Source organism: Bubalus bubalis, chromosome 6 (genome assembly GCF_019923935.1).
Source record: "Bubalus bubalis isolate 160015118507 breed Murrah chromosome 6, NDDB_SH_1, whole genome shotgun sequence".
NCBI lineage: Eukaryota > Metazoa > Chordata > Mammalia > Artiodactyla > Bovidae > Bubalus > Bubalus bubalis.
Window position 1 is genome coordinate 74,593,626 of NC_059162.1, and position 14,779 is coordinate 74,608,404.

The window sequence follows — 14,779 nt, forward strand, 5'->3', positions numbered from 1 at the left end:
TTTAATGTAAGGAATTTTCAGAGAGCAGAGAAGAATAACTATGGGATTATTAGGTTACTGAATTTAGGGAAATTCGACATATAGTATTTAGATACCTAAATGTGAAGAATTTGGTTAATATTAATTGATTTTGTATATTTTGTCATCTGTCAATCACTTTTGCTGCTTTTATTGCATACTTTATAGCCACTGTCTTAACACACTGTTTGGTTGCACACCATTCCACTTATTTATAAAAGATGTTAATTCCTAGATATTTTACAGTCATTTTTGATTTACCTTGGTAAGGTAAGTTTTTTCTCTTTCTCATTTTAAACATGAGTCTACTTAGGAAACTTTTGTGTCCAAATAGGAAGTTTGATCCTAGTGACCTATACTTTACTAAATAAATAACTATCCAAACAACTGACTTTTGGGTTAAACATTTTTTAATGTAGTCTATATATAAATTGGATATAGTGTGCTTATGTGTTTTTTTAAAGCATCTGAATTAATCTTTATGGTATAAACATTTGAATGCTTATTATCACCAAAATAATCATAAATATAAATCATAAAATAATCATAACAATAAATCAGATATTGACAGAGACCACTCTAGAGACGACTATTAATGTTTCATATGAATATTTTCAACTCTCTTCAATGCTTATGAACATGTGTTTGTACACACATATAAATATAAATTTATATGTGTATATATAGCCTCAGCCTTAGTTTTTTAAATGAAATCATACAATTATTATGCATTTTGTCATTTTTACTTAATCTATCATAAATATCTTACATTTTAGTTCATGAAGAAGTACTTCCTTTTTAAAAAAAACAGCAGCATAATACTTTATGAGATGGGTGATTAAGATGTTTCTGGTTTGTTTAATCTCTAAATAGAAATTTAATCCCTAACTATAATCAGTTGCAACTTTAGATCATGAGGCTAGTTTTGGCTCCATCAAAAATCACACCTGTGGGAATTCCCTGGTGGTCTAGTGGTTAGGGTTCTGGGCTTTCATTCCTGTTGTAGGTGTTGTTGTTTAGTCACTAAGTCCCATCTGACTCTTTTTGTGATCTCATGGACTATAGTCCACTAGGATCCTCTGTCCATGGAATTCTCCAGGCAAGAATACTGGAGTGGGTTGCCATTTCCTTTTCCAGGGGATCTTCCTTACCTAGAGGTCGAACTCTGTTGCCGGCATTGTAAGTGGACTCTTTACCACTGACTCTGGCCCAGGTTCAATCCCTTGTGGAGAACTGAGATCCCATGAGTGCTGTGGTGTGGCCAAAAAAACTCACCCAAGGTTTTCTTAACTCTGATAATGCTTTATGCTCTATCATTTAGAAGTACCAGTGTCCTAGAATACCAAAAGAAAAAGAGATGTAATAGCATTGTGTAATAAAAGAGCTCCAAGTTAGATTGGTCTAAAGTCTGGATACTATTTTTTTCACTGTTTTTTTTCTATCTATAAAGACCCCAGTCATTCTTGGTGATCCTTGAGTATACTGGCTCTTTAATTGACTGTTTGATTAACTGTTAGTATTTTGAATTCTAAAATTGTAACTTTATCTTGCTGAGTAAAATATTCTAAAATATTTTAAAACTGACATTTCAATTACATGAACAAATTGAAATTGGATATAATTACTCATGAAATTGTGCATATTATCTGTAGTTGTAAACACATTGTAACTGTTGCATAATCAAGTTTATTATGTAACCACTGAGGTACTGTTTAAAGTATTGCTTCTGGGACTTCCCTGGTGGTCCAGTGGTTAAGACTCTGAGCAGGGGGCACTGGGTTCAGTCCCTGATTGGAGAACAGAGATTGCACGTGACAAGGGCAAAATATAATAACAATTACTTTTGAAAAAATGTATTGCTTCTCTGAGAATTTGACTTTGACACAAGAAAGTTAGCACATCTGATTCATTGTTGATAAAGGTTTTTACTGATTTCATGTCACATTATTAGCACCTGATGGTTGGATGTCATCTGTCCTTCTAAAAACTAAACTCATTGGCTAGATTTAGTTTATATGCTTTGGATTAAAAAACATTGGATAATCTCTGATATAAGATTTGATTATCAAGCTTTTTTCTAGAGTTTAGGCATGCTTCCTCCCTTGTGAAAGCCCCTGATATTAAAAAAAAAAAAAAGAAAAAGGCTCCCAGAAACAAGGGCAAGTTAAGAAATACTGAGATCCAGGGGTAAGTTTAGCGGTAGTGGAGCACAAAAACTCCACTCTTTCTCCTTCAGTATTTGGCTGAAAATAGCCTCAGACTTGATTAATAGCAAGTCTGAAGGCAGCTAAATTATTCCAGAGTGAGTTTTTAGGTATAGAAAAGCCTTAAAATGGAATCAGAAGTACTGGCTCCTGTTTGCAGTGGAAAGTCACATATTTTTCCTGAGCTTGGGTTTTTTCATTTTAAAAGTGAGAGTAAGAATAAACACCCCACCTATTTTCAAGTCTTTGTTTTGGTGTAGATGAAATGAAATCATGTTTTTGAAGGAAGCACTTTAGATGCTGTAAAGTGTTAAATAATTTATAGTATTATAATCACTACAAACTTAACATTATGTATATGGCATGTTTCAGCAGAAAACTAATAGTTTTTTTCTTTATCTCATAATCTACAGAATATCTGTCCTGTTTTTAGGACTTTTTTTTTTTTTTTTTTTTGCATATTATAGATGGAAAACATCAGGCCTAGGCTGTTCTTAAAATCAGGGAATAAGTGATAGCAAAGCCAGAATGAAAACTTAGAGACTATTCATTTTTCAGTTCAGTGGATTATACTACCTTTGGAGTACTGTGTTAGACTCTTTTTGTGTGTGTGTGTGTTAGACTCTTAGATAACGTTGAAATAACTTAAGATATAGAGAGCCTAATTGTTCAATTTACATGGGGGAAGAAAAAGTCATCACAAAATTAGGAAAATGCAAATTGCTCTATTTTTGGAATGCATTGAAATCTTTTTTTTCCTCTATGATATACCTTCTTTTTTTTTTTAACTTTTGCTTTTCAATCTTCAAATTCTTTTTTTCTCTACATTCCCCCTTTCTTCCTTTTCTGATAAGTGGATATTGGTGTGTGATTCTGAATTTTGCTTTTGTAGTTTACCATACTACTTTACAAGATGTAATAAATTTAAATTAAGTTAGAGTGCTGGCTTATTGTAATCATCTTTTTCTTACTATATCAAATATTTAAAAACAGAAAAAGTAGATCTCAATTAATAAGTAAGAAAGAGGAGCTTTGATCATTTATATAGATTTATGCCATTATTGGAGAAGGAAATGGCAACCCACTCTAGTATTCCTACCTGGAGAATCCCACGGACAGAGAAGCCTGGCAGGCTACAGTCCATGGGGTCGTAGAGTTGGACACGACTGAGTGACTTAGCATGCACATGCATATGCTGTTATTACTCTTCTTAACTTCTGTTGTTTCATATAAGGAAGAATTTGATTGGAAAATGATTTTTTATGTTCTTTGACCAGGGTAACTTAGATGATACTCCCTCTTGGCTGTAAACTTTTCTTATTTTCATAAAATAAAAAGTCTAGAAAACTGTCTTTAATGATGTAATCATTTTAGATTGAATAACCTCTAAAGAATTAAAAAACTTTTAATGTTAATTAGAAAATATTTAAAAATTTAGAAAACTTTGAAAAAGTTAACTAAAAACCTAGCCTTTAGTTTTCTCTAGGGTCTTTCTTTCTAACCAGGTTGATTTTTATCACCCATTTTTAAAACACTCGAGTTTTATAAAATATACGTGTAATACATCTTACACAGATAAACACACACACATACATACACCTGTACATGTGATGAGATCTTTAATTTCAGGAATTTTGAGTTTCACATTCTTTTCTTTTTTTGGTATATGGTAGTTTAATTATTTAGCCTGTTATGTAGATTTATTTGTCTATAGAATAACTCATCTTTCCTCAAAATATAGCAGATAATGAATAATAAAAAACTATAAGAATATAGCTTATGATATGAATGTGAGCAACACTGGAATGTAGAAATGTATAAGTCAATAGTACGATTGCATTTTAAGAATTTTAAAACTAATGTACATTGAGCTTATTGAATAATCAATATATTTAGGATTCAAACTCAAATTCAACTAGCTCTAACAATGTATTTTTTATTACACATATTACTTTTCTGGTATTTTATGCAGTTATATATAAAGAATTAGATGGGATCCAGGTTTATCTGGTGACCCCTTCAGGAGGGTTTAGTTACCAAAAGGCCTTGTTTTCTCACTAACAGTAGCATCTTGCAATATGTACCAAGAATGGCATTGCATCAGTTTTGCTACTCTCATTTGTATTTGGTGGTGGGTGTTGGTGATGGTAATTACAATTAAATCCGAGAAGGCAATGGCACCCCACTCCAGTACTCTTGCCTGGAAAATCCCATGGACGGAGGAGCCTGGTAGGCTGCAGTCCATGGCGTTGCTAAGAGTCGGACATGACTGAGCGACTTCACTTTCACTTTTCACTTTCATGCATTGGAGAAGGAAATGGCAACCCACTCCAGTGTTCTTGCCTGGAGAATCCCAGGGACTGGTGGGCTGCCATCTATGGGGTCGCACAGAGTCGGACACGACTGAAGTGACTTAGCAGCAGTAGATATTTGAAGTTGCTCAAAATTGCTTTGTGTATTATTTTTCAGTAGAAAAATACTATTTTAAAGGAAATTATGACAACTTTTATAAAATAGTAAAATGTTACAGTACTGTTCTTCTATTTAAAAATTTATAATGTCTCAGAACTTTAGGTGGTTATTTTTCACCTTTTCTTTTTACAAATACAGTGCCTTTACTTTCCCGAATTCTGCCTTCTGATGCATGTAAAATATACAAGCAAGGTATCAATATCAGGTAAGGTGATTTGATTTTTCTCTGAGTAACAGATAACTGAGATTTAGAGGAAGCTTTTCTTTCTGTAGTAAAAGCTTATACATGGATGTAGTATTTTATAACTTAAACATGTCTTAATATATTCACAATGTTTTATCTCCTTTGAGGTACTGGAGATAAGAAACCAAAGGCATAAAATCTTGACTAAAACAAAGGTGTTATTGTTCAACTACATACTATCTAGAACGCAAGTAGAATGAAGATCATGATACAATACCAAGAAGATTTAGGATGGTCATGCCCCTCTTCCTAGCTTTTTAGGGAATAAGGAACACATAAGGAGGACCCAACTCTTGTCCTTTTTTACTGCATCCCTTTCCTACTGTTCCCTCCCCTATCTACCCACCCATGCTTCTAGCCATTCATCTATCCATTCTAGTGAATATTTTTGAAGGCTAATTTTAATTTTCTTCTGTTTTCTTTTTAATTGATTGATATTTGGATCTCATGGAGAATCTATTTATTCATTTCAGAATTCTATCATTATTTCTTTATCTTTATACTAATATAGGTATATTTATAAATGATCACTTCTTTGGCACTCAGCCTTCTTTATGGTCCAACTCTCACATCCGTGCATGACTACTAGAAAAACCGTAGCTTTGAGTAGATGGACCTGTGTTAACAAAGTGATATCTCTGCTTTTTAATACACTAAGTTTGCCATAGCTTTCCTCCAAGGAGCAAATGTCTTTTAATTTCATGGCTTCAGTCACCATCTGCAGTGATTTTGAAGCCTAAGAGAATAAAATCTGTCACTGCTTCCATTTTTTCCCCTTCTGTTTGCCTTGAAGTGATGGGACGACCACATGGCAAGATCTTAGTTTTTTTTTAATGTTGAGAGTCCCTTGAATAGCAAGGAGATCAAACCAGTCAATCCTAAAGGAAATCAGCCCTGAACATTCATTGGAAGGACTGATGCTGAAGTTGAAGCTCCAGTACTTTGTACCTGATGCAAAGAGCTGAGTCATTGGAAAAGACCCTCATGCTCGGAAAGATTGAAGGCAAAAGAAGTGGGTGGCAGAGAATGAGGTGGTTAGTTAGTATCACTGATGGAATGGACATGAAGTGGAGCAAATTCTGGGAGATAGTGGAGGACAGAGGTGTCTGGTGTGCTGCAGTCCATGGTGTTGCAGAGTTGGACACAACTTAGCACTGAACAACAAATTATATAAATGATACCTATTTAAGCTATTTAGAATGCTAGTGAATGTGCCAACTGTTTTTTTAACTGGCTGTACTGTGTAGCTTATGGGATTTTAGTTCCCCAACCAGGGATCAAACTTGGGCCCTGAGCAGTAAGAGTGCAGAGCCTAACCACTAGATTACCAGGAAATGTCCCCATTTTAATGTATTCATATTAGTACATTTATATATGTATACATATAATTTTATATGCCTATGTTTATAAAAATTCACAATATTAATTTGAGTATTGTCTAGAACTAGAGATGTCTTAAAAAGTTATATAAACTCTTCATTTTATAGATTAGAAAGTTCAGAAAGGTGAAGTGATTTTTATGAGCATATTGCAAATTAATGGCTGAGCCAGGACCTCTCTGACTTACTGTCTTCTTATCATGTGACTTCTTATCATGTCGCAAGACAGAAATTTAAAGAAAATCAACTGTTTATGAGATTAATTATTAAGTATGATGAATTATAATGAAGAGATAACCTTTAGTTAGAAGTAAGTTCTAGGATAATTATTCTCAAGCAAAATTCTATTGGTTAAGGTAGAGTTTTCTGTGTTTTTGTTTTTTAAAAATAACTTCCTCAGATATTGCTCATCATGAACGTTCTCATGCACATTAAATTCATGGTCATTACAGAAACCTTGGAAAACACAGTAAAGTATGGGTGAAAAACTATGAAAGGATTTGTTAATGATGTAGATTTAATTCAGTAGCCTATTGTTAGCAATATATTATGAATTTCAAAAAAATTATTCATCAGTTTAAAAATTTTTAATATAGGTACTTGCCAAAGTTAGTAGATGACTTGGGAGAATAGTATTGTCTTCCATGTGCTGTGTTAAAGGTTAGTTTTAGTTCTGTTTGATTCTTAAATTTAGAAGAAAAGGAGCTTCTTTCTTTTAAAAAATTATTTCACATTTATATATACCTTTTAAAAGTAAATGACATGATACATATTACATAATAAATATAGATGATAAAAAACCCCCACAAAATGGCTAAGATAGATGTATGACAATAAGAGAGAGAATAATTGTGTCAAAGAATGTAGCTTAAGGGGAGCTACAGTAGCTTAAGGGGAGCTACTATAATTTAGTAAGACACTGAAACCTGGGGCTTACTAGCAGGAAACCTCTTTACTAAGGTTGAAGGAGTGATGAGTTCAAAATGCTGGTTATCAAAGTTAACGAGTAATGGAGAAGCTGCATTTTAGAATGTATGGTAAAGGTTTTTTGCATAGATGAAGAATTAAAAGAAAAACCAGTTTGTTAACATTAAATAAAAATGTGCACATTTAAATATCATGAGATAATTAGTTCTTTTAAACATCACTTCAAATGACTTTTACTTGTATCTCATGATAGCAGTGTGATTTATTTAAAGTATGGGAATTCCCTGGTGGTCAAGTAGTTAGGATTGCCATGCTTTCACTACCAAGATCACAGATTCCATCTCTGGTTGGGGAACTAAAATCCTGCAAGCTGTGTGGGCAAAAATCAACACAGTATCATCTTTGGTGTCTAGGAGAAATTAATATTTTAGTAGAAATAGTAATATGAACAACTTTATTGTTGAGAATACTAATATATTTTTCACTATTAATAATTTTGAGGTAATATATAACCATTGACCTAAATAATCTTTGCGAACTGTCTCATTTGAGCTGTTCCTATCTCAAGGGTAGGCCCTATTGTCTTTTCACTGTTACTTGGGTAGTTATCAAGTTTTTATCTGTAAAAGAACATTTTCTATTTGAATCTTTGCATTTTTATAAAGAACTTTATGTCCTTCATGGTGAATTACATGGTAAAAATTAGAAGTATTTAGACTAGGCTCATTAAGCTGAAAGCCAAGGAATAGTTGATACATTAAAATATCACCATGATATAAATTATATCATTATGAGGCATGTTTGATACAGCTTACTATGCCATCTAATATGTCTAATATATAAGTTGTATTAGTCTTTCAGTTGCAAATTATGAAAATACATATAAAATAAAAATTGACAATGACTGATCTTAGGTGTGGCTGGATTGAAGGGCTCAAATGTCGCCAGTGTCAGTCTGTCTTTGTCTCTCTGTGTATCTCTCCTCTCACCCCCACCCCTTGCAGCCCACTCCTGTTCTCCCCCAGGATGGGCAAGAAGGGAGTGGAGGCAAAAGACTATGCTGGCCCATGTCTTCTTTTTTTGAGGGGTATAGAGTTCCCTGGTAGCTGAACCGTGGAGTCCAAATAGGCCACTCATATAAAATGATCTGTCCCCTTTTTGAGACTTCATTAGACCACATTAGCCCACATTAGAGGTAGGAGATAAGCCCCTTTTATTGGCAGCATTTTCTCTTGTGCCACATGTACAAGCAACAACAGAATATGTTTAGTAGTACAAGCACCAATAGTGCAGTAGCAGGCCACTGAAAGTGGACCAGGGGCAAGAATTCAACTATAAAGCAGCAAGTCGAGTTCACTCCTACAGGAGCTGGCGCCTTGCTATTTTTTTAGGACTTCTTATTTGACTCTGAGGGGTGTATGTATTTTACATGGCTCAGAAAAGAGCTTCTTATACATAGGTTAATCATACTTCCCTATTCATCTCTGTTGTCCTAGTAAAATTATTAATAGTGTCACCTTCACTTTTAAAAGTTACTAGTTTGGGTGTTAAATTATATGTAACCTTCGTTACTCTTTTGATGCAGCATGTGAAATATGTTCCATTTTTCAGCTTTTCCTATGAAGGGAAACTAGTAATGCCCACTCATTTGCCTTGTCTATGGTGAGAACGGAAAATCCTACAAAGTAATGAGTTCTTATATTGTGTTAGAAACTCAGTAGCCAGGGTGGACCTCTCACAAAGACTTAAAGAAATTTTCTTTTGGGTGTGATCAGCATTTCTTAACAGCTGTGTGAACCTATTTCTTAACTTAAGGACTGTGTTTTGAGCAGCCAGTCAGGTCCTGATATGATGATCTGGAGACTACAAAGCCTTGGGCAAGATTGAAGCATGTCAGGATACTTGTAAAGTTTTCCACTCCATTATTCTCTCTAATTTCACCAAGTAGTGATTTATAGAATTTATTTGAGACCAACCCATTGGGTCGACCATGTCAGGTCTTGGTTACAGTGAACACAACAAACATACAGGTGTTTGAATACATCAATATTTGCCATAGGAAAGGTCCATAATGTTTCGGGCTGTGGAGATGTTAGAAAAGAAAATGTTGGGAAAGAGAATGCTAATCTGAATCTGAGAAGTCAAGCAAAAAGGCCAAGAATTTGGAGTAAATTAAATGGTTTATTGAGTTGAAGGATGAAGCAAGGTTTAATACTGTATGATTAAGCATCAGCCTCGATGCAGCTCTCAAGGACAAGGCTGTGGACACACAGCCCTTAATCTAAGAATGTGGTCTGTGCATTGCTACTCTCCAGGTATACAGCAGACCTTTGAACAACACTGGTTTGAACTACTTGGGCCTTCTTACACACAGATCTTTTTTCAATAAATACATATTATAGTACTACATGATCCAAGGTTGGTTGAACCTGAGAGCGTGGAAATGTACATATGGAGGGCCAACTGTAAAGTTATATATGGAGGGGATGGAAGTCCGTGTTCCAGACCCCTGTGGTCAAGGGTCAGCTGTACTCTGCTGAGCTAGCAACTTTGTCTTAAAGGGATCAAAAGATGTTAGACGGGTTTGCTTTCCTTTTCTGCCCTTCTTCCCTGAGGTAAATTTTATGGAGTAGCTATGGTAAGAGAAATAGAATGGGGTACAGGTTGAGAAATGCATCAGCAATGGGAAACCAACCTTTCTCCTGCTGGATTAATGAAGTTATATATTCATGAAAATGAAATATAGGTAAAATTGAATATATATTTAAATATTCTTTTGGTGTTTTTTAATGAGATATTTTAAATTTAGCTCTTATATATGTTTGGCTTTGAAATATGGTATTAGCTTCTTGGTTTGAGTTTAGAAGGAACGAAGCTTATTTCATTAATATGGAGTTTTATTGAAATTTTATTTGTCAGAATTTCTCATCTGTCCATCTTTCACAGGCTTGACACTACTCTCATAGACTTTACTGACATGAAGTGCCAACGAGGGGATTTAAGCTTCATTTTCAATGGGGATGCGGCACCCTCTGAATCTTTTGTAGTATTAGACAATGAACAAAAAGTTTATCAGCGAATACACCATGAGGTGAGCATGTTGAGCAAATTCCTGTAAATGGGTTAAAAAAAAAAGCTGTGTATGCAGCCAAGCCTCAGTGTAATTGTTTTGAAAGGCATAAGACATAATTGAAATGGTTTATTCCTAAAGTTTCCATTTTCTTACCTCTAGTTTTTAAAAAAAAATTTTATCATCTTTTCTTTATCTTGACTAAACTATTGAGTCTGTCTGCTCATAATTCACTGATAATGTCCTGGTTAAATAAACTCTGAATTCTTGTAGTTCTCGTTTATTGAACCTGTTCTGGCCCTACTTTATTTTAGGGTTGTGAACCATCTCTTTTTCTTTAATATGAGCACCTCTTTTGGTTTTTTGTCTGTACCCTTTTACTTTTCCTAACTCTTTGGCTACCTTTCTTTTCTCTTTCTTTTCACTCTTAAAATGTAAAATTATATTCCTTCAAAACACTGTATCTCTGGATTGGTTTTGCCTCTACAACCACCTTTGAAAAACCATGTGCGCCATTATCTTGATCCATTGTTCCCGGAAAGCTCCTTTCCCTGCTATAAACCAAAGAAACAGCTTTTATAGTATCTATATATATCATTGATAGCACTACAGATGTTCTTAGATCAACATTTTGTTTTATCACTGTTGCTTTTATTTTGTTTTTATTTTTATTTTATGCAGGCACACATAGTTGGTAACAGAGCAAGATTCTTAAACAGCATATTGATATGATCAAAAAGTAATTTAAATGAATTAATTTTACATAGTTCATTGACTTTTCCTCCTTCCCTCTCTTCCTTCCTTAAACATTTATCAAGGACCTAATAAAATGCGTCTAGACACTGCTAGGTGCTATGTATGGGAGAAGGAAATGGCAACCCATTCCAGTATTCTTCCCTGGAGAATCCTGTGGACAGAGGAGCCTGGAGGGCTGCTGTCCATAGGGTTGCACAGAGTCGGACACGACTGAAGCAACTTAGCATGCATGCATGGATTGGAGAAGGAAATGGCAACCCATTGCAGTATTCTTGCCTGGAGAATCCCAGGGACAGAGGAGCCTGGTGGGCTGCTGTCTGTGGGGTCGCACAGAGTCCGACACGACTGAAGCGACTTAGCAGCAGGAGCAGAAGCAGGTGCTATGTATAGTGGCATTGTATTAACAGTATACAGTTTGTCCCTTGGTATCTGCTGGGGAATGATTCTAGGAACCTTGAGGTTACCAAAATCCACAGACACACAAGTAAATAGTTGTAAGCACTATGTAAATGCCTTGTAAATAGTTGACTGGACTTTGTGGCAAGTTTAAATTTTGATTTTTGGAACTTTCTGGAATCCTTTCCCCAAATATTTTTCATCCTTGGTTGGTTGTATCTGTAGATGTGGAACCTGCAAATATGGAGGGCCAACTGTATATCAATTACTATCATATATGAATGCAGAGTTGCAAAGAATAGCAAGGAGAGAGAACGCCTTTCTAAGTGATCAAGGTAAAGAAATAGAGAAAAACAATAGAATGGGAAAGACTAGAGATTTCTTCAAGAAAATGAGAGATACTAAGGGAACATTTAAAGAAAAGATGTGCACAATAAAGAACAGAAATGGTATGGACCTAACAGAAGCAGAAGATACTAAGAAGAGGTGGCAAGAATACACAGAAGAACCATACAAAAAAAGATCTTAATGACCAGATAAAATCCACAATGGTGTGATCCCTCACCTAGAGCTAGACATCCTGGAGTATTAAGATGCATCACTACGAACAGAGCTAGTGGAGGTGATGGAATTCCAGTTGAGCTATTTCAAATCCTAAAAGATGATGCTGTCAAAGTGCTGCACTCAGCATGCCAGCAAATCTGGAAAACTCAGCAGTGGTCACAGGACTGGAAAAGGTCAGTTTTCATTCCAATCCCAAAGAGTATGTCAAGGCTGTTTATTGTCACCCTGCTTATTTAACTTATATGCAGAGTACATCATGCACAATGCTGCGTTGGATGAAGCACAAGCTGGAATCAAGATTGCCAGGAGAAATATCAATAACCTCAGATATGTAGATGACCACCCTTATGACAGAAAGCAAAGAGGAACTAAAGAACCTCTTGATGGAAGAGGAGAGTGAGAAGGCTGGCTTAAAACTCGACATTCAGAAAACTAAGATCATGGCATCCAGTTCTATCACGTCATGGCAAATAGATGGGGAAACAATGGAAACGGTGACTTTATTTTCTTGGGCTCAAAAATCACTGCAGATGGTGATTGCAGCCATGAAATTAAAAGATGCTTGCTGATTGGAAGAAAAGCTGTGACAAACCTAGACAGCATATTAAAAAGCAGAGACATCTCTATGGACAAAGATCCGTCTAGTCAAAGCTATAGTTTTTCCAGTAGTCATATATGGATGTGAGAGTTGGACTATAAAGAAAACTGAATGTCAAAGAATTGATGCTTTTGAAATGTGGTGTTGGAGAAGACTCTTTCTGAGACTCCCTTGGACAGCAAGGAGATCAAACCACTCAATCCTAAAGGAAATCAATCCTGAATATTCCTTGGAAGGACTGATGCTGAAGCTGAAGTTCGAATACTTTGGCTACCTGATGTGAAGAGCTGACTCATTTGAAAAGACCCTTATGCTGGGAAAGATTGAAGGCGGGAGGAGAAGGGGACAACAGAGGATGAGACGGTTGGATGTGAGTAAGCTCTGGGAGTTGGTGATGGACAGGGAAACCTGGCGTGCTGCAGTCTATGGGGTCGCAAAGAAATGGACACGTCTGAGTGACTGAACTGAACTGAACTGAAATATTTTGAATCTTCACCAGCAAACAGATTATGACTCGCTGAAGGTTCAGATAATGGCTAGCATTTTTTAGCAATAAAGTATATTGATATTTTTAAACTAAGGTGTGTACCTTGCTTTTTAAGCATGGTGGTATTGCACACTGCACAGACTACAGAATAGTGTACATGACGGTGGTGTCACACTGATACATTGGAGCATTTGGAAAAGGAAGTAGGGTTTGGGGTTTTAGATGATGTTCATAATGAGTCCATTGCTGATACCAGTGCACTTGTTTCAACCTTCTCTTTGTATAGACTTCTCTGAAGTGTTTTCTATTAGTAGTAACTCAGTTCTTAAAATTTCATTTCCTTGTGATTTGACTTTGGCCAATAGATGTTCTTTTCCCATGTTTCTGTCTTACTCTCTTTTGTCTCTTCCTTTTTCTCTACTTCAGTTCAGTTCAGTTCAGTTCAGTCACTCAGTCGTGTCCGACTCTTTGTGACCCCATGAACTGCAGCATGCCAGGCCTCCCTGTCCATCACCAACTCCCAGAGCCTACCCAAACTCATGTCCATTGAGTCAGTGATGCCACCCCACCATCTTGTCCTCTGTCGTCCCCTTCTCCTCCTGCCTTCAATCTTTCCCAACATCAGGGTCTTTTCAAATGAGTCAGCTCTTCGCATCAGGTGGCCAAAGTATTGGACTTTCAGCTTCAACATCAGTCCTTCCAATGAACACCCAGGACTGATTTCCTTTAGGATGGACTTGTTGGATCTTGCAGTCCAAGGGACTCTCAAGAGTCTTCTCCAACATCACAGTTCAAAAGCATCAATTCTTCTGTGCTCAGCTTTCTTTATAGTCCAACTCTCACATCCATACATGACTACTGGAAAAACCATAGCCTTGACTAGACAGATCTTTGTTGGCAAAGTGATGTTTCTGCTTTTTAATATGCTGTCTAGGTTGGTCATAACTTTCCTTCCAAGGAGTAAGCGTCTTTTAATTTCATGGCTGCAATCACTGTCTGCAGTGATTTTGGAACCCCAAAAATAAAGTCTGACACTATTTCCTCATCTATTTCCCATGAAATGATGGGAACAGATGCCATGATCTTCGTTTTCTGAATGTCGAGCTTTAAGCCAACTTTTTCACTTTCCTCTTTCACTTTTGTCAAGAGGCTCTTTCTCTGCTTACTTCTTGAATATTGATAGGCCCTTGATGTTGTTCTCATTTTTACAAATTGCCAGAATATCCCCACAGCTCTCACTACCTCTTATTAGCTGATAATTCACGAGTATTTATTTCTAACTCAAATCTTCTGAGTGGGGACCTATTTAAATGCCTACTGGGTATCATATGTGTCTCTTAAGTACCTCAAAATTCAGTAACTCATTATTTTCCCTCCAGATGCCTGTTCTCCCATTTTCTTTCTTTTGGTGATTAACATCATTTTCTGTTCCGTGAGAAAGCTTGGAGCTTTTTGGACATTTTTTCTTGTACTCTCAGGTTTCCTAATTAGAGAACATGTGTGGTTATTCTTGTCTCCCTAATGTGTTATGGGTGCATGCATGCTGAATTGCTTCAATCTTGTCCGACTCTGCGACCGCATGGACAGCAGCCCACCAGGCTCCTCTGTCCACAGGGTTCTCCAGGTGATAATACTGGAGTGGGTTGCCATTTCCCTCTCCAGAT

General features: G+C 36.1%; 1 protein-coding gene across 3 annotated transcripts in view; it reads left to right on the forward strand.

Annotated features, from left to right (window-relative positions):
• ANKRD13C (ankyrin repeat domain 13C) overlaps positions 1-14,779 on the forward strand; it is a 91,669-nt gene that overhangs the window by 45,489 nt on the left and 31,401 nt on the right. For all 3 annotated transcript variants that reach the window (XM_025288459.3, XM_044944857.2, XM_006077618.4), the window contains exons 6-7: positions 4,833-4,899; positions 10,191-10,335. In XM_025288459.3, the coding sequence (XP_025144244.1) occupies positions 4,833-4,899; positions 10,191-10,335 (212 nt within the window). The remainder of the gene's footprint in view (positions 1-4,832; positions 4,900-10,190; positions 10,336-14,779) is intronic.